We start from the raw sequence: 20,686 nt of genomic DNA on the forward strand, positions 1-20,686 counted from the left end.
CCATCAGGAATGTTTCCAGACACTGGCAGGTGTCCCTGGTGAACCAACTCTTCTTTGATTTGGGCTCAAATTTAGGAGATGTTTGGTTTTATTTTTTAGAACCTCATTCAGTAACTTATCCAACATGTTTTTCCATTTGCAGCCTAGTTTCTAAGTCTACCTAGACTTTTCAAGGTGACACACACACACCAAAACAGTGAGGATTAATTATTGAAAGAAAAGAGTTTGGGGTTTTTTTCTTGAGCAGAAAATGTGTGGGAAGTGTGTTGGTCAGAAACCGCTGGTGCTTCTGCCGGAGGTCTGGCACCAGGTTTGCTCCATCTGGCTGGGTGAGCACTGGATCTGGGGCAGCACTACGTGCACTGCCTGCTGAGGCCTTGGGTGCTGTTCAAGGATGGGCAGGGCAGGGCAAGGTGTGGTTAACCCCTTCTTTCCACTTACTGCACCAGTTGTTGATTTTTTTCGTTTTTCTTTTAGGCTAGGACTTTTTCCTGCCTTTAGCTTCTTGGAGATGGTGAGGGCAAGTACATCCCATGTTTTTGTAGCAGACTGCCTGGGGGTGGCCTGCCCTGGGTGCAGGCGGACCAGACAGACACAGGGTGGGAGAGCCCACGTCACAGCTGGTGCTGTCTTGGCTGCATGTACAGTTGGCTGGATATAATTTAGCATAATATGTGGGTTCAATGTCCTATAACCTAAAGGTTTTTCGGTTGACTTACAAACCATTATTATTACAGCTCTTTAAATATGACTCATGGAAAATCCTTCCCTCGGTGAAATGCCTGCTGACAGTTGGGCACTGCTTGGGGGCAGCGTTGGTGAGTGTCAGCAGGGCTCACCTGCTGTTGTCTTCAGAGCGCTGAAGAAAGGCTAGGGATGATGCCCATCACTTCCAGCAGCTGCTGTTTTTTGGTGTTAAAAATAAGGCATTCTTCATGTCAGAGAGTCAGGGCTTCCTGTTGTTAAAGAGTAAAGGCTTTAGAATAGCCTCAGGAGCTGACAGCCAGGTTTTCACAGGCTGGCTGCTGCAGGAGCCTGGCCTCGCTCTCTCTGGAGGTCTAGTAAGCAGCTTTCTCACTATCCATGCCCCACGCCCCCAGCCCCGACTGGTTTTCTTTCTTCCCCTCTCTCTCTGTCTCTGTCTGTCTGTCTGTCTGTCTGTTTCTCTCTCTCTCTCTCCACCGTCCTTGCCTCCTTCCCTCTTTCCTTTCTCCCTTCCTTCCGAGTTTGAATGACCACACTTAATCCAAGCTGTACTAGGATTGGAACCCTGAGCATCATGGCCTACCTAACACACTAATAAATTAGCTCTAATTGTCATTTAATAGCTTGGTGTTGTTTTCCCCTTCCTAACAGAAACCCTCTCTTTACCATGGGGTTCATTATTTTCCTTCTCGGATGTGATGAAACACCTGCTGTCAGTTTTTAAAGTTAGATATGTTGTGTCCAAACAAAAAATGGCCACAAGAAAAACCTCCGCTGTTTCCAAGGAGGGCAGCACCAGGAGACAGACGTAGCTCACTTCTCCCCGTGGGTGTTGGAGGTCTGGGTGCCACTTGTGTTTTGGACCGTGTGGCCAGGTGGATGCTGATGGTCCCTGAAGGGACCAAGAACAGGTTAAAATGTCAGTGTTGATATTTGGAAACTCCTCAGGCTGATCCTTTTCTCCCCCCTCCCGTCACTAACTCCACCTCCCCCTACAGTTATTTCCCTGAGGGCCAAGCAAAGTGACCAGAATCACACTGTCTCCTTTCTTGGAGGTTTTACACATAACTGTTTCTGCATTTTAACTTCCTTAAAGGCAAAGCTACTTAATCACTAAATGTCTGCCTAAAAATGGTCATAGTGATGCTCCAATGTACAGTTCAGTGTCTTTCTCTGCAGCTGGTGGGTAAATGTTTATGTTAAACTACTGTGCATGAACATTACAAGGGTGGTCAAGTTTCTTAAGTTAATTAATGGAAGACAGGTGACCTGGGTCCCTGCATTCCCTCCCTCTCCACAGGAGCGTTGGCTGGTGCATTGAACAGTAGAGATGGCAGCACTGAGCTCCCAGCTGGGCGCTTCCTGTGGGATCTGTGACTTGGTCCTGACACCATCAGCACAGTGCTCTTGACTTCAGATGAAATCTAGTGACTGTCAGCATTTTAGTGTTCAAATCACGGAAGTGATCTTCTCTATCCCCTGCCTTTGCCTGCCCGCCACCCCCCCTGCTCCCCCCCCCCCCCGCCCCCTCCACCCCACCCCACCCCACCCCGCCCCGCCCCGCCCCACCCCACCCACTGTTATCACCGTGGGGCTGATTAAATAATTTACTGTGAGGTGATAGGATCTCTCCACCTGGAGATTGGGTACTGGCTTTGTCCTGCTGTGGCTTTCAGTTGTGTGACTTCCCTGGAATTATGCATTGTTAGCTGTAGCTTCAAGATAACCAGGAATGCCAGCGGGATAAGTAAGTCATGTCAGTGTATTATGAAGTATCCACCAAGGATCAGGGCTGCACAAAGACCTGTCGTGTTCTAACCTGTTTTAGGATTTTGGAGTTGATGAATCTTGCCAAGGACAAATCCAAAGGCAATACAGGCATTTTCCTTGAAGTCATGAAATCGATGAGCATGGTGACTTAGTTCCCTACAGTGCCGCGTTTGTGCCCTCCAAATCTGGGGGGGGGGATGTCAGCAGGCTCTGGGTGGGGGGAGGGGAAATGCGTGATCAGAGGTTCTGCATATCAGTTTCCCTTGGGCAAAGTAAACTCATAATTCCTAAACTTTGAAAACTATTGACATGGAGAACCTTGGCCTGCCTGTTTTCACGTACACCTACTTTTGCACGGTGGCGTTTACTGAATCTGACACATGAGAGCAGTTCAGAGGTGACCTTTCCACATAATTGCTCTCAAGCTCTGTAAGTGAAATGCTGCAATTTACTATGGAATAAACCAGGAAAACCTTAACCATATAGGAAACAAAAATACATATTTACTCAGAAGCAGCAGAAACCCTAGAGAAGTCTCTGAATGCCAGTGATAACAATATCTAGAAAGTAGTTGTGAAGTGTGTTCTCTTTAGTAGGTGTTTGGAGTGATTATTGCCATTGAAACAGTGAGGCATTGCCTGAAGCATGCAGGAAATCTGATGGAGAAAGCACTGCAGAATTGACAAGACATGTGGACACCTAGAACAAAAACACCCTAAAAGAAAAGCCTACTGTGCTGTGGCACAAGGCTGCATTTTCCCTCTGGGTCTCCAATTAAAAAAAAAAACAAAACAGAAACATAGATCTCTCATAAGAGAACGCCACCCACAGATGGACTAGCTCTGCTGTTAACAGATGTCTAAAAACACAAGTCAAAATGTGACCCAATGACTCCATGTCAAAAATTCTGTGGGACAATGGCTTTAATGTATCTGCCTAAGGGACTCTTGGGTTCATCCTATGAATTAGGACCGACAAGACCGAGAGTGCTACTTGAGCTGAAAAACTAAGTGTGGCTCTAAAATTTGTGTGGTTTGTTTTTCTTACATGAGTCACTGAACTGGCTCTGAAGGCAAATTCCACAGGAGAATTTTAGAACATGTTTTGGGCTCTGGCAGTATTGGAATAAGTATTCAGACTTCAAGGAGGCTTCATTAGAGTTGCCTGCATGTATAAGTGATGGTACATTTGTGTAAAATCAGGCTTCTTAATTTGGTAATACCTTTCTTATAAAAGACAGCCCAAAACTGCAGTTGTTGGTTGTTTTTCAAATGTTACACGAGTTTAACAACCTTGCCAATTAAAGAGTGAGTCATTTCCTATAACTTAGCCCACGTGTGCGGTAAGGCGGCTGCTGTGAATGCAATCACCACAAAGTCATCGTCTTTATTCTTCATTGCTGGTTTCACCATAGGTATCTATGCCACATGGAATAATCAAATATGTCTGGAGAACAATTTTACTTTTCAAAATATGTATTACATTTTGTGAAACTGTTTTTCCATGTTCTAACTCTGGACACAAAAAGGATTTATAAATGTTTTTATTAAATCAATATTTCAGTTCCGAGGCATAATGAAGGGAAAGGATTTTTTCCACTCTCAGTGTGGCAGGCGCTGAGCGTCAGGTCAGATGTGGTGTCTGATGGGGGAGCACGCGCTGCAGGGACAATCTGGAGCTTGATTCCCTCGGGCCCCCAGGATCTGTCAGCCTCCTCTGTGTCAGACCCTACAGGTGACACTGTGGACGGAGTGCTTCTTTCCCTTGTCTGTTTAGTTACCTCATGAGTGAACGTGCAGAAATTAGGTGCCCTGGCCATTGTGGCTCAGTTGGTTGGAGCATCGTCCCATGGACGGAAAGGTCCTGAGTTTGATTCCCTGTCAGGGCACATGCCCAGGTTGCAGGTTTGGTTCCCGGTTTCGATGCCTATGAGAAGCAACTGATTGATGTTTCTTTTTTCCATTGATGTTTGTCTCTCTTTCCCCTGCTATCCTCTCTCTCTAAAAGCAAGGGGAAAAAAGTCCTCTGGTGAGGATTAAAAAAAAAGAAAAATTACTGGAGTGGCTGTCAGCGAAGGCTGGGAGGTTTTCTCTCTCTTTTCTGTCAAAACCTGTGGTTAGTGCAGTTAGTTGGTTTTCCCTCCGCCTCTGCCCAGAATGGTCTTGATTGATGCCTGCTCTTCTGGCCTAATTAATGGTAATGTTTTCTCTCCTCAGAAGTATGCAGATTTGGATGATAAAACATCATCTTTTTCTGTAGGGTGTGTTTCAGCACAGGGGCTGAGCATCTGAAACTTGGAGGTGGGCCACAGGCCTGCTTGTGGGCACCTCCCAAGCTTCACAGCCATGAGGCCCGAAAGCACTGCCCCTGACTGCAGTCTGTTCCTAACAGTCTCCTCTCTTTCGAATGGTGTGCTGTGCCGTGCTGCAGTGATGGCATTCTTAGCAGAGACCTGGAGTGCGCACTGGCAGAAATAACTCAAACCGCGGCCCTAAAACTGGGTGTGCTCTCTTTCCCTCTCTCTTTCCTCTCTCTCTCTCTCTATTTTCTATCATCTATCTCACCTGTTATCTGTCCATCCACGATCTGTCTCTCTCTGTCACCTATCCATCAGTCCATCATCTATCTACCCACCTATCATCTATTATCTGTCTGTCTGTCTGTCTATCTATCTATCTATTTTTAATATTCTGTTGAAATAAGATCCCTGGGGATCACTTAGAAGGAGGGAGCTTGGTTTTGCATTTGGTCCTGGGGCCACGGGATAACTTGTGTTTGGCCCAGCCTCTGCCCCTGAGGTCTCTCACGTACTAGGGTGTAGCATCAATATTGGCTCTGATAAGGGCTCCCCTGCCAGAGGCAGCCTGGATCCAGTCATTCTCTTATCACCCCGCTGTCCACAGTGACAGCCACGCTAGGTTCCATACTTTAAATGGAGTAGGCTACAAGTGTGCACCCTGTAAGCTCGCACAAGAAGGGAGATGGGACAAAGAGATAGAAGGGATCCTTAAAGTCAGGCGGAGTGTGTTTGGAAAAATCTCCATGGCTTCCCCACATGGACAGTGGGTGGGCAGTGAGCCATCCTGGACCAGCCCGTTCTGGGGCTTAGGACAGAAGGGTGAGCAAGCGGCCAGGGGCTGGGGCCTCAGTGACCACAGCCTGCAGAGATGCCTGCCCCTCTAAGGCAAACCTGCTCTCACCTTCTCTCTGTTCTGTGTCATTTCATGCTGGCCTTCCTGTTCCTGTTTGTCACAGATGTGACATATCTGTATATATAACACTAGACTGTGCACACATGCACATATGCATGTGTATTTATGTATTAAAATATATGTATGTGTTATACATGTGTATTTATATATGAAAACATATGTATGTATTATATAGAATATAGTATATTATCTAATACTATATCATAATGTACATTAATAATAGTATAGTAATAATTAGATATACATGCATATTTAATAACTGAACATAAGCATATAGTATTTTATATTATAGATATATAAATATGAATACATATTCATATTAATCATCAAGGTCCCTGTACTATTGGTTAATTTATGTACAAGGCTCTATACTCAGTGGGAGTTTCATTATTTAAAATCTTTATCCCTTTTTTATTTTTCTTAGCCTTCATTAGGTGTAGTGGGCATGAATTCATAGTAATAATCTATTATGATGAACCTTGGTAAAAGGTTAAGGCTTATTCCTTTTTCAGGGTAGATGCCCTGGAAAGTGAGTCCCTTATATAAAGATGCAAATGAATGTTTCTGTATTTCTCAATCTTGTATATTCTGTAGGTAAAAAGAGATATGCTTTTTAGTGTTGAAAGGTGATTATTTTGGGGTCGTAGGCAAAAGTGTGCACTTGTATCCTAATTCACTCACAGGCTGTATAGTAAGAGGTCACTAATCGGAAGGAAGGCAGTGGAGTTATTGGGGTGATGTTCAGCTGTGCTTGTAAACGATACTTCATGTGTATCAAAAGTGGCGTGGATTGGCCTGGACAGAGGGAGGCCCTGACAGGAATGCTTTCATGTCTGCTTTGTGATTGACACCAAGTACGTTTGTGTTGAATGACAAACAGTTTCAGGGTAAGTTTGTCCCTTTTCAGTCTCTCAGGCACCATCAGGCAACAGAGCCATGGAGGAGTCTGGGCTGGCATTCCCACTCTTATAGGTTCAACTGAAGGGGCTTTCCCACCATCCCTGCTGTGCGCGACACTCATACAAACTGTGTCTGCAAAACACTGGGCTCCTAGGCACTCAGCTTCATTGTCACTTGTACCTACATTTCATGTAGTTTGGGATTAATTAATGCCACAACATTTACCCAGTTTAAAAAGAGTTTGATCCTCTCCCTCAGGGCTACCAAGGCATGGTGGACGGCGGCAGCAACATCGTGGAAGCAGACTGGGAGAGCGTGTCCAGCATCCTGCAAGTGGTAGGTGCCGAGTTCAACAGACTGTTCCCTCTGTCAGCAAGTTTCCCTCTTCGTTTGAAACCTTTGATCCTCGTGCTCCCGTCAGACTTAAAACAGATTAGTGTGCTGCCTGGCCTTATTTTTACCTGCTTGACAAGAGAGAAAACATTCTTTTTTTTTTATTTTTAAAAACTTTTTAAAAGATTTTATTTATTTATTTTTAGAGAGGGAAGAGAGGGGGGAGAGAGAGAGAGAGAGAGAGAGAGAGAGAAACATCAATGTGCAGTTACTGGGGGTCATGACCTGCAACCCAGGCATGTACCCTGACTGGGAATCGAACCTGCGACACTTTGATTCGCAGCCCGCGCTCAATCCACTGAGCTACACCAGCCAGGAAGAAAACATTCTTAATGTATCACTTAATTCAATTTTATAAAAACACTTTACATCATGCAAATGGAGGAATTATCCTTGCAATAAAAAAGTCATACATACTAGCTAGCATTCCTGGTGGTACTTGCAGCAGATTTTTTTGTGTGTGTTTTTTACACCAGATTAATGTTGAGGCAGTTCTGTTTGTCGATGTTTAGTGGCGAATATCTGTGTTTAGTGGCGAATATCTGCAACTGCTGGGTTTTCTCAAGTTCCTTGGCTTCAGGGTATCACAGCCTGGGAGAGACCCGGGCCAGCGGCTCCAAGGGCTGTGGGTTTAGAGGGTGCATAGTACCTTGCCCTGCCTGCTTCAGGCTGCATGGATTTCCTCAATGTGCCCAAGGGTGAGGTAATCACCACTTAAGGAACTTAAGCAGCAAAGAAACAGCTGCTTAGTTTGAATTTAAAAGACACCTGCCCTGTTATTTTATGTTTATGTTTTATTATGCCTAAAAAAATTTCCAGAACCCTGTATAGATTAGCAAAGGCTCCAAAGAGTTGAGAAATAAAGAGATCACATGGAGGGAGTGGACTTCATGAAATGTTCCTGTGGTTTTATCTTTTGTAATGTATATGTTAATCTGTGATGCCTGTTGAGTACTTTTTCACTGAAAGAACCAAATGGGTACATTCCCTGTGAAGATGCTAGTGCAATGGATGAATGGATGAAAAATTTATGGAAAAAATATATTAAAAAATAAATGGAATATTATTTAGTCATATAAAAGAAGGAACTCCTGCAATATGGGCCAACATGGGTGGATCTTGAGGACATTATGCTAAATATAAAATATGCCAGACTGACAAGGACAAATTCTGTTATCATCTCACTTACAAAGAATAAATTGGTGTTTGCCAGGGGCTGGAGAGTCAGGGAGATGGGTAGATGACCGCCAAAGTGTACAGACTTTCAGTTATAAGGTGAATACATTCTGGATCTAATGTACAGCATGGTGACTCTAGCTAATAACACTGTGTCATATACTTGAAATTTGTTAAGACAAGAGATCTTAAGTGTTCTTGCAGCACACACACAAAAGGTGACTACTCGAGGTGATAAATGTGCTCATTTATTTGATTGTGGTAATTATTTCACAGTGTATACATACATTAAGTCATCATGTCACATACCTTAAACATGTTAACAACACTGTATTCTATACTTAAAAGTTGCTAAGAGAGTAAATCTTAAAACTTGTCACCACAAAAAAGAAAGGTAACTATGCAAACTGATAGATGTATAAACTAATCTTATTGCGGTAATCATTTCATGATGTGTGCTCCTCACACTGTGCCCTTGAGCTGACACCACGCTGCACATCAGTTATATCTCCCAAACCCCGGGGGAGATGACAGCAGCGTGCATGTTTGATGCCGGTCACAGACCCATAGGTCTACAAGTGAACCTTTACTCCCTCTCTCCCAGAAAGAGACCAAAGAAAGTTTGGCACCCATCAATACTTAGTAGAGTGATATTTGGAAAAAATCAGGACAGCATTGTTTGAATTTGAGACAGCAAACCGTGTGTGCAAAAGAGCATTTCCTTCCTGCTGGTGTGACTGAGCAGAAGACAGGAGGTACACAAGTGGTTGTGGAGAGTGTGTGTGTGTACACGTGCGCCCGGCCTGCCTGTCTGCATTTTAGTCAATTCTGATTTCCTCCCTGAGGCCCTGGACGTGTTATCTCCTCACTGTTTATGGGCTGCTGACTTAGCTTCCAGTTGTTAGAAATCACATGACCCTGTAATTAATGGCTCTTGGTCAAATCAAAGGGCAGAGAACCAGCTTACCTTTGCTCTGTGCTCTGCACTTGCCACCCAGGCTTACCTGTGCTGTGGCAAGTCATAACGTTGTCCCGCCACACTGACTGTTATTAACCCAGAATCACTGATGAGTGAGCTTTCTAAAGGGAGCATGCATTTGAAGGATCGCATGCAGATTCCGGTTGTACGAGTGCATCCCTGACGTGTGCAAGGGAACCTTGTGCTTTCTAAATACAACTGGAAATTCATTTCTGAAGCACCCAGGGAGAAAGGCCATTACTTATCTCTATGGAAGTTGGGATGGCCCAACTTAAGATTTTTTTTTAAGATTTAACCTTTAAGAAGGGTTAGGACTGGGGAAATGTAGTCAAAAAAAATCTCTTTGTCACAGATTCCTATTTTGCCTGCATGCATGGTGATTTCTGAGTAACAGAAGGAGCCACCAGACATGGTGCTTCTCTGACCTAGGCTGATGCCAGCACTGGGCCTGTCTGAGGCTCAGGGAGCTCGGGGTCCAGGGGTCCTGCTGCCCCACGCTGCACAGCCTCTGGCGTGGCTGTCATCACCTTGCAAACTCTCCTCTGCATGTTCAGCTGACAGTGGCCCTTGTTTCCATACCCTACTTGGCTTCCCCTGGGCATGAAGCCACTGTCTCTATTGCATTCCAGGATGGAGCTAAAAATGGGAAAACAGACGTCCACAGTGGACCAACTGAAGAGATTAAAATGAGGGAGCCCTTACTTTGGAAAGTCCCGTGTCTACATCAGCACTCACATGTGCTCATCTATCCCTCCTTCCACCAGGTTGTTAGGAGACAGATAAATAGGATTTCATTTCTTTTTCAGGGTGGGACCATTATTGGCAGTGCCCGGTGCACAGCCTTCCGTAGCCGGGAAGGCCGCTTGAAAGCCGCTCACAACCTGGTGCAGCGGGGCATCACCAACCTGTGTGTGATTGGTGGGGACGGTAGTCTCACCGGGGCCAACATCTTCCGGGAGGAGTGGAGCGGGCTGCTGGAGGAGCTGGCCCAGAATGGTGCGTGTCTGCATCCCCTGCATCCCTCTCCTGGTTTCTCCCCGCAACCCTGGTTGTCTTCTTTTCCAGCAGAGAGCTTTCACCTCATCCATTCTGCCTGTTTAACTGTCACCAAGGTATTTGTCTCAGATTTTATAGCCACAACCTCAGGACCTACGTTGGACCTCAAATAATAGCAATAATCAGAATCAATTATTTCAGTGTACTGTGGTAAACATGTTGCTACATGATTCCAATTTAATACAAAATAGGATCAGCAGAGTTGTGTTGCTGGAACTAACAGCCCTTCATGAAAGGCGTAAACTTGCCCTGAAGCACTTGCCCTGAGTTCTGTAAAATCTATCCAGGAAGGTGAGTGGTTGCCAGATGCCGGCAGCAGGGGTCTCAGAGCAGCTCCTGTCCACCGTACTCTGGTCTGACGCAGGCTGGGTTGCAACAAAGAAGAGGAATAGCTGCCTGAGTCCCTGCCTGAGCTGCCCCCAACCCTGACCACTCTGATTCCGTTTGGGCAGATCCGCTCACTCCTCAGTCTTTTCTGAGGGCGTTAAGTGAACAGCACCAGCTGACTAGTCCCCCATAGGCCTATAAGAAATCAATTCCATGGTTATATATTATTCTTATGTACTTAATGCTGGGATCGTGATGTTTCCTTATTGAAAGCTACGCTATTCACTCCGTTTGTTACCAAACAGAAGTCAGATTTCACCCACAGACTGCATTGTGCAGACTCTCCCTGCTTTGATAGTTTTACAGCCCCATACTCTCGTTTGTAAAAGGTCCTGTCTTGTCGTCACCTCCACTGACATCTGGCATTTATTTCCATGAGTGTGGAGAATTAGGTCATGGACAGTTCTGGGAAAACAGAACAATAGATGGAAACCGTGTTCGGAGTCGTGGGTTTCTGTACGCATGGCCCTCCCGTCTCCCCCTCACGTGCCCCAGGTCCGTGGGCTGCTCCCAGTGACGGAGCATGTGGCGGTGTCCCCCGCAGGCAAGATCAACAAGGAGGAGGTAAAGAAGCACGGGTACCTCAACGTCGTGGGCATGGTGGGCTCCATCGACAACGACTTCTGCGGGACCGACATGACCATCGGCACGGACTCGGCCTTGCACCGGATCATTGAAGTCGTCGATGCCATCATGACTACAGCCCAGAGGTAGGCCCGGAGGAGCCAGAGGGCGGGCGGGTGGCATAGAGCACCCAGGGCACTGCGGCTAGACGCTTGTGCTGGTTCTGGAACGTTCCACAGAGGGTGTTCTGGTGCAGCTCTTGTCACTTGAGTATTAGAAACGGGGCAAGAAAATTGTTCTCAGGTTGACATTTTACTTTCAGTTTTATAAAGTTACCTCTCCCCGCATTAAAGAGGAAAAATGTGTTTATTGGAGAAAATTTAGAAGATAAAAATCATCATTGTCTAAAGTCCTGCCCAGAGTTCTGCAGGAATGGCGGAAAGTAAAGCTGTGTGTGAGTGTCCCCACAGCCCGTGTCAGAGTTGTGGGGAGGCGTCCGAGTCCCCCTCCCTGCAGGGCGACATTTGTAGCCGGCCACGCCCTGAAGTGTGGATAAAGTGGTGGCGCTTTCTTTATCCACGGAGGTACAGACTCCAACAGATGCTGTAAAATGTGGACCTGGAAAGTGCACTCACCCCCGGTGCCCCTTTACTCACAAAAGTTTGAAAAACTCCTGTGATAGCATCTGCCTCTGTAGAAAAAGGGTCCTTTTTTGGAGGCCTGGGCACCTGCCATAACCACAGAGCAGCCTTTCTGTCTGACTTGGCTGTGCCAGCACTTGTCTCTGTGTGCCCTGTTCTCTTCCCAGCAGTGGTAAGTGGGTGCTCCTTTGTCTTTTCCAGCCACCAGAGGACCTTCGTTCTCGAGGTCATGGGGAGACACTGCGGGTACGTATGTGCAGACACGATTCAGGCGGAAAGGACCCTCCCACGGCCCCCTGGAGAGCCCTGTGCCCCAGTGCACATGCTGCAGGGGGTGGTCCACTGGCCCCCACACAGGTTCAGCATTCCATCTGTCCAAGGCCATTGCTGAGTTCTGGGTACCCAGCAGCAGCCTAATGGGGTCCTTGCTATTTCCATGTAGGTACCTTGCCCTGGTGAGCGCCTTGGCCTGTGGGGCGGACTGGGTGTTCCTTCCAGAATCTCCTCCAGAAGACGGTTGGCAGGAGACCATGTGCACCAAGCTGTCAGAGGTAAGTCGCTCTCTGCTTCCCTCAGCTTCCAACCACCCTCCCTGCCCTGCGCTGGCCGTGCTCTGTGAGTACCCTTAGGGCTTTCAGTTTGGACAGAATTTTAGACAGGTGAACACTGTCGGATTCTAAAGTGAACCTGGGTGTGTGGGACCTGCATGTATTGGCTGATTGGCTGTTCCCATGGGGATTTACTTCCCAATGCTGCAAAGAGTGAGGTGATAGAGAAACAGCGATGTCAGCTCTGTTTTCCATGCAAAGCAGTTGGTTTGGGAGGAGGTACCATGAGATCGCAGCTATGGAAAGCAATCGGTGTTGGGCAGAAACCTGTCTCTGTTTCAGCCCCACATGACAGTATGAACAGACCTGCGTTCTGACTCTAATCTGAACATCCTGCGACACTGACACGTGTTACGAGGGTTCCCTCAGCCGTGTGTTCCCAGTGTGCTGGGCCTGACATCAGGTTGATGAATTACTTTGAAGCAGGCTTTCCCCTCAGGTCTGTAGGTTGTGGTGTGACCGTGTTTCACACTATGGGTTATTCACGTGAGGCAAATTTCCCTCTAACGAAGGCGTGTGAGGTCTCACTTAAAACAGCACCTTTTGGGACAGGAACCCTAGTGTGAGGGGGAGTTCCCCACACTTTATTTTTATAACCCTCTTATCACTGGTCTATGGGGAAAGGATGTGAGCCTGTGGCATAGGCTAGTTACAGCTGTATACAGCAAACACATAAGCACAACCCACAGCAGGGACACAGGTGCCAGTAAGACCTTGCCATCACCTTCATGGTAACAGATTTGAAGACAGGAATTCCTTACTTGGAAGAGTCAGGCCCCTGTTTGCAGTTGGAGCTCTTAGCTGGAAATAGACCTGTGATCACAGGGAATGTCCAAAGTACACATACTGGCATGGAAGCGATGGACAAGTTCACTGTTTCTTGGCCTCGCCTGGACACATGGCACCGTTCTCCACCAACCAGCTGGTACTGGGGGAGCTGTGGCTGGTTGCATGAGATGAGGGCCGCACCCCACCTAGATGTGTACTCCTGTGTGCCCCCGGGGATGTTATTAATTACCATCTCATGAGACGTTGTATAAGATCACAGCCCCCAAGGGCCCATGCCTGTTTCTGTGAGCTGTCCTCCACCTCCCTGACAGTATCTGGCCTGACCCAGGACACCACCATCACAGGCCAGGGTCTACTGGCAGCTGTTGGAGACGGAAACAAACACCCCTGTCAGGAAGTGCGCACACAGCCGGTCGGAGGTCAGTGCTGAGTCTGCAGCACTGACTGGAACTGGAACCATGTGGTCTTGTCTGCAAGTCCCCTGGGCTTCAGACTCTATAAGCTGCACTGTCAGCCAGGACCTGAGTCAGCGTATGTTGGCCCCTGAGTGTTGACAGTGAGGACTGATGCTCACCTCTCACCTTTAAACTCACCTGTGTGTGAAAACACTTGATGTTGTTACATCTGTAGTGCATTTTTAGTGGTTGTTAATGTGGCACTGGGAGGACTTTTCCAAATACCTTTCTGCATAAATTGGCCCAAGATGCAGGCCCCAGGGCACCCCTACCACAGGCATTTCAGCATCAAATTGGGAAAGACTCCGTGGAATTAGAAGGCCTGGGTTATATCCTGGTTCCACCATCCCCAGGGGGACACTGGGCACCTCGCCTTCCCGTGTCCGAAGCTCCTGGGCTGTAGTGTGGGGAGTATGCTGCTCCTTAGCAATTTCGTGACAAGTGAGTGAGTGAGTCAGTCCAGCTGGGGATCCCCAGGCATCCCGTGACCTGTACAAACAAGGCCATGTCCCCAACGTAAGTGTGCGGACAACTCCATTATTTCTCACCACCTTGGGGACATTGTTTTATGGGTGAAGAATGGCTGTTTGGCTGAGCCCCTATTTATGGACATGTCATTCCTTTCGATTTTGCTTTTTCAAATGTTGCTACAGTAATCACTCTTGAAGTCACATCTTTACACCTTTTAGAAAATTTCCAATTAATATATTCTCTGAAGTGTAGTATATCTATTAATAATCTATTTTAAAAAATGACCAAAGGGCATATGTATTTGTGGCCTCGGTTGCGGCATGGGGCAGCCTCATGAGGACAGCCCACTCTGAGCAATGTCCCTGGGCGCCCGGCAGGCACAGCTCCAGCACTTCGCACTCAGGGCCTCACTACCCCACAGCGCTTACACCCCCTGCCGGAGGGTCCTTAATGGGGGGCCTTTATAGAGAGCACCTCCGGGGAATGACCTCAGGGCATCCTTGCAGGACTGCCCGGAGCCTGTGAGGACAGCAGCAGCCCAGGTCTCACAACGGCGCCCGCCTGCCTGTTCCTACTTAGGGCAGCTTCTGACTCGGCTGGGCTCTGAGTCCTTCCACTTTCTCCCCTGTGCCCACCTGCCCCCTGCTTGGGCCTGGAACCCTGTCACTTGATCCCAATGGCATAGAATTTCTGGACTGGGATAGGAATCCTGAGAGGTGGTTGGGAGTCTGGCTTCCAACGGAGATGGGCAGCGTGGTTAGCAGTGGAGACTGCTGGGGAAGCCAGGCTGTGGGTTCGTTGGTGTGTGGGGGTCACAGTCCAAGGTCAGTCAGCACAGCCTCCCAACCTGGGGCTGTGTGGGTGCCAACCGCTGTGGTGACATCACCAGACCTCGAGTTCCTTCCGCCCCACCCTCCTGCACCTGCTCGCAGAGCACCTTCACCTTCTTCCTGTGTCCTTTGTAAATAGTGTTCGTTAAATTAGGTCACAGTTTCTACCTGGCAAGAGGCCAGCTCAATGGGGACAAACTGGCCCTGGTTTTGTTAAGAACGTTACAGGCATTAGAGGATTTTCACTTTCTGTTTCCTTAGAACCGGGCCCGGAAAAAACGGCTGAATATCATCATTGTTGCTGAAGGAGCAATCGATACCCAAAATAAGCCCATTACCTCGGAGCAAATCAAGGACGTGAGTGTGTCCAGTTTCTCCCCTCTCCACCACCACCTGCCTGGAAAGGGGAGATGGTAACATGACTGGCGGGGGGTGGATTTGGCATTATTATTCTAAAAACACTTTTTGTTATTCCTGATAGTAAAAATTATTTTCCTAATGACTCATAGCTTCAGTGACATGAGAATTGTACAGCTCCCAGCTTCTGGAGAGATAGTGGCACTCATGTTATTTTTGGGGATATCCCTGAGGTCCAGAGCTTCCACACAGAGAGAGAGGACATGGGGAAGGGTGGGAATGGAGGGTCCAGCTCTGGGCGCCAGCTGTCCTGAGCGCCATGAGGGTCAGCCCCCAAGAGCGAGCCCTGCCTCTCCCCGGGAGCATCAGCTGAGCTTGCTCTTGCAAAGAAAGCTGAGTGTTGGACATGAGTCACTGCCCCTCCCTGCCTGCAGAGGGACTGACACCACAGTCCTGTTGCCACAGGGCTCAACCACGGGTGCGGCTTGTCAGGCCTGTGGCAGGATTGGCAGGGCCTCCTGTCTCCCTGGTGTAGTGGGCACACCAGGGAGACAGACAGGCAGGCTCTGGTTGAAGCCACCCATCAGGGCAAAGGATGTTATCAGCTTGGCTCTGAAAGTTGGTTTCTCTGTTTTGCCTTCTTTATTTCCATAGCAGCTGTGCACCTAAATTTTAAAATATTGAGAGATAGCTGTGAAAGATATCAGCCAATATTTCCAGGTGTTAGTGGTGAACAGCACCAGATGTTAGACCTCCGTTCTTGAGTTTTGGCTAAGAAAGAATCCAAAGCCAAGACTCAAATACAAGCAAAAGTTTATTTAGAAAGTTACAGAGGTGGAAGTGGGCTGTGGAAGAAGTGAGCCAGCTGGGCTGCATGAGCCCAAGAGAGGGGGACAGTTGAGGGTGTGCTACAGAGAGAGAAGGAGAGAGAGAGACAGGGAGAGAGGGAGAGAGAGAGAGAGTACTGGGGAAAGTAGGGGGTGAGGAAAGGTGCAGATGTGCTCAAGAGAGAGAGGGAGCCTTGCTGGGTCCTTTGTTTTGAGGGCTGTTATCCGGAGGCCTTGGAGGATCTGTGTAGAATATTCATCAGCTTTCCAGATGTGTCACCTCAGGGTCCACTGACTGGTCAGCACCAGGGCAGGGGGTCATTGTCATCACAGGTGGTTCTGACATCAGCCTCAGTGTCACCCTGCCTGGCCATGCTGCTTTTCTGGGCCAGGGGCTGAAATGCAGCTGAGGTCCAGATGTTATCTTTAGCTGGACCAAAGTCTGTCTCTGTGGTCCACAGACTCGAGGCTTTGTTCCTGAGATTATTTGATGTGAGTCATTGTCTTGAGGGCTTAATGCTTAAGGGAGTGGTCGTGCAAGGGCTGGTATGAAGGTTAGATGAGGTTTTTCTCAGACCCCCTTGTTCCTCCACTAAAGGGGTCTGCTGCATGACCAGCGATATGGAAGGTCAGGGTGCCTAAACTGCATGACCAGTGATAGGTTAGGGGAGGAAGGGTTACCCTGGAAGTGAGGTCTCACCCTACAATCGTCCGCTGCTGGGCATCTGGGGCTTTCCGCCCTTTTGTACCTGGCCTGCTCCTCCTCTGCTCATGACTTTCTGACTGCGTAGTGTGTCATAAGAAGTAATCTGCAAAGTCAGAGCAAAGGGTTTGCTTTCCCACTTAATCAAAGTTGAGATTGAACCATGGACCATTTGAGCAAGAAGGACGGTGGAATTCAGAGCCCAACCCCACTAGTTTGACAGGAGTGAACAAGGTCCGGATACATGGCCTGTCCCAGCCGCCCAGCCCTGCTCCTGGGGAGCAGGAGCCCGGGCCTGGGGGCACTTTGAGACTGTTGTGTTTTTCTAACTCAGCCACACAAATGTAGGGTGATGCAGGAGACATTCACAGCTTTATAAAGTACTAACCATGCTTTCAACACAAGCTATACAAACTTTTTTTTAAAAATCATGTTATGTATGGTCATTTGTGAGGTAGGAAAAATAGAAATTCTATTTGATAATGAAGCATCATCTTAAAATTTTTCAGCTAGACATTAAACTAAGTATTCCTTCAAGAACCAAAATTCAGGAATCAGAACGTTTCCCATATAGATCTGAAGAAAGAGTAGAAAACTATTTCTCAGATCCAGCACCTGTCCCCCAGTGGGAGCCGAGCTGCCTGCATGTGTCCTGTGTCCCCTGACGGAGTTATTTCCCGCAGTTGGTGGTGACACGGCTGGGATACGACACACGAGTGACCATACTCGGACACGTGCAGAGGGGTGGGACCCCGTCGGCCTTTGACAGGATTTTGGTAAGTAAGAGTGGAAAATGTCCAGCAAATCACAAGGAAAGGAGCATTTCTGGAGTGTAAAGGGAGCATCTGGCTGCAAAGACTGATAGTGGTTCAGTGGTGCAACCCAGTGAAAGCGTCTGTCCACCATGTGGCTCGTCTCCGAGGTGCCCGGGCCCTTGCTCTCATTGTGAGACTCAGACTATATGGGTTTCCAGGACCCCAGTGGCCCAGACTCTGAGAGACCCTAGCCCACGTGGACCCTAGCTGTGGATGACAGGGACTCCAGGACCAGGCTCAGAATGCGGGGGCCTGGCATTCATTGCAGGCTTCTAGAAACAGATCCGGGAGACAGCAGAGCCCAGAGTCCAGGTCCTGGATTGTGAATCTTCACAGCTCTTCGTATAGCAGACCCTCCCCGCCTCTCCTCTTCTCTCTCCTCTCCTTCCCCTCCTGGCTAGTTCTTAGTGGAGACTAAATCTCTTTGTTGGATGTGCCTTAAGCAGGAAGGACTTTGCTACCTAATTGGGCCTCAATTCCAGAGAACAGAAGGGAAGTTGAGGCTGGATGTATTTAGGACACCACAGGGCTGTCTCAGTAAGAGGGGCCTGGGCCCGTGAATGCACGTGCCTGGGGGAACCTCAGGGATCTCCGGGGGGAGTGCGGCCTTGGCCAGGTGGTGGACTGTCTGACCCTCGGGAATGTCTTTTCCAGGCCAGCCGCATGGGTGTGGAGGCTGTCGTCGCCCTTCTGCAGGCCACTCCAGAGACCCCGGCCTGCGTGGTGTCGCTGAGTGGGAACCAGGCGGTGCGCCTGCCGCTGATGGAGTGCGTGCAGATGGTGAGCTGGCTCAGGGGAAGGGGCATCCAGCCCCACAGGTACCTTTGTCCCCTTGTCTGTAGCCAACAAGCCACACAGGGAATTAAGTGACCTTAATCAGGACTTCGGAGCTGCCTGTGGGTGTGGCAGCAAGCTCTGTGTCTTCTGGACCAGTTCCCTAAGGCAGATTGTACTGTTAGGGAGGATCCTGCTGGGAGGATCTCGAGGGTTTCTGCCAAAAGCTGATGAGGAAGTGCAGGAAAAGGGCTGCTAGAGGTCTTGGGGTGGGTGGTGGCGCAGGGCGTCCTTGGCCTCTCAGATCTCAGCCGCTCCTTCTGTCCTGTCCCAATATGTTCAAGTCTGTGATGTGGCCCTGGCATGGCCCCTTCAGGTGGCCTTCCAGCACGCACCCGCCTCCTCCAGGCCCCGGGCTGTGATTCCCACCTCACTGTCCACCAGGGGAGGCAGCAAGGAGTTGCACTAGAAACTGTTCTTACCTTTTATTTTTCAAAGTCTGTTGATGACTGTTGTCCTACTTGGTCTTTCTCAGTGGCTCTAAAGTACATGCATTTTATAACATACAGAGAGGTGATTAACTAATTAAGTCATGGGACATGTTGGAAGTTACTTAGACACATCCCTTCTAAAACCCTATGGGAGGGAATTAAACCTCTGTGTGTGTGCTTGTCCACATGTGTTTTATGTAAGCGTGTGTGTGCCTGCATGTGCTTGCATGTGTGTTCATGTGTCTGTGTGTATGCATACATGAGTATGTGTGTCTGTGTGTGTGCATGTGTTTGTGAGAGAATGAGGTGACAGGTTCCAGAGAATCAGGACATTGAACTATGTGCAGTCATCCATTCTGAGCCTATTTCTTATGTCTAGTGTCTGTTCCTTCAGACAAACATGTAGGTGTGATCTGGCTTGTTCTTCAAACAGCCACATGTTATGGCAATTCAGCCAGATGGCTCACAGCGGGCCCTTCACTGGCACCTGCCCTTTGCCAGGTGTTTCCCTGAGTCCAGTGTGTCTTATAACCAAAGACAGCCCTACAGGTGGGGGTGTTCTCCTTATTGAACAGCTGGGGAAACTAAACCTGCCCATGGTCTGCAGGTGGACGGGGCAGAGGCCAGGTCCTAGTCAGGCGCGTTGTCTCTAAGCTGCTCTCCTTTGCTTGTTGAGACCCCATCTGGCTCCCCCAGCTTCCAGGGCACGTGGTCCTGTTTTCTTTTTTGTCACCAGACTCCGACTGGGAGTTTGTCAGACTGAGAGATGACCTTCCTTCTGGCTCTGTTCTCGTGGAGCCGAATTCCTAAGATTCAGGACTTGCTGCTCTGGATTGGTTAGCAGGGCCACCTCATCCTTTTCTACGTAGCGGCCTGAATGGGTCACCACAGTGACAGGCCGGCTGCAGCCCAGGGAGGACTGCTGACCCCAGGCTGCCTGCCTGCAAAGGCGGGAGGCAAGGGGAGCGAGGTGGAAGCACCGAAGTGGGTCTGAGGCTGCACTGAGTCTGCATCTGGCTTTCTTCCTCTTGTCATCTCTTTAAAGACCCAGGATGTCCAAAAGGCAATGGATGAGAGGAAGTTCAAGGATGCTGTGAAGCTCCGAGGAAGGTGAGTATTTTGAAGGAGACTCTGGTGTGGCAACGCGTGCTCGACAGCCTGGCCCCTCCCGAGGCCCTGCGAGGCTGTGCTTGTTCTGTCTCACTGTGCGCAGTTGCAACAAAGATGGCAGGCCAGCGCCGGTTCTGCAGGTGGAGGGCCGAGATGATTGGTCAGGGGAAACAGTTTATACCTTTGTTTATTTGAGGTGGTGGGGGTGAGGATCGTCAGAATGTAATGAGATTAAGACAGCAAGGACAAGTGGCTAGTGTGTTGGCAAAGAAACCACGGAAGCACTGGATGCCTTTGTCCCTTAGCCCAGTTACACAATGTGTGTCCTATGTACCTATGTCCCCGAGAGGGCAGGCAGGACACGGGGTAACACCAGGGCCCCCTGCCCCCGAGGGACAGAGCAGCATTTGCAGACCCTCTGCCCCCAGCACCATTGTTTTCTGCTCCCCACCTCTTGTGAGTCCTGCCTGTGCACACACATTCTAGGTTTGGTCCAACAGTGTCATTTTCTTCTAGGAGCTTTGAGGGCAACCTCAACACCTACAAGCGGCTCTCCATCATGATGCCGGGCTCCGAGATCCTAAAGGTAGGAGACGATGCTGCATGTCAGCTTCCAGAGGTGTCCCTGACGCTCCCCACGCGCCCTGTCCCTGGGCCGCCTCCCGCCCTGCAC

The 20,686-nt window shown here is 48.8% G+C and overlaps 1 protein-coding gene across 1 annotated transcript in view; it reads left to right on the top strand.

Annotated features, from left to right (window-relative positions):
* LOC123806827 (phosphofructokinase, platelet) overlaps positions 1–20,686 on the top strand; it is a 55,133-nt gene that overhangs the window by 13,998 nt on the left and 20,449 nt on the right. Inside the window, exons 3-12 of the mRNA XM_045820209.1 lie at positions 6,846–6,923; positions 9,942–10,131; positions 11,123–11,288; positions 11,985–12,029; positions 12,226–12,334; positions 15,198–15,293; positions 17,507–17,599; positions 18,293–18,418; positions 19,949–20,013; positions 20,530–20,599. Coding sequence (XP_045676165.1) covers positions 6,846–6,923; positions 9,942–10,131; positions 11,123–11,288; positions 11,985–12,029; positions 12,226–12,334; positions 15,198–15,293; positions 17,507–17,599; positions 18,293–18,418; positions 19,949–20,013; positions 20,530–20,599 — 1,038 coding nt within the window. The remainder of the gene's footprint in view (positions 1–6,845; positions 6,924–9,941; positions 10,132–11,122; positions 11,289–11,984; positions 12,030–12,225; positions 12,335–15,197; positions 15,294–17,506; positions 17,600–18,292; positions 18,419–19,948; positions 20,014–20,529; positions 20,600–20,686) is intronic.

This window comes from Phyllostomus hastatus, unplaced genomic scaffold, assembly GCF_019186645.2.
Source record: "Phyllostomus hastatus isolate PE091 unplaced genomic scaffold, TTU_PhHast_1.1 phas_scaffold_39, whole genome shotgun sequence".
Lineage (NCBI taxonomy): Eukaryota > Metazoa > Chordata > Mammalia > Chiroptera > Phyllostomidae > Phyllostomus > Phyllostomus hastatus.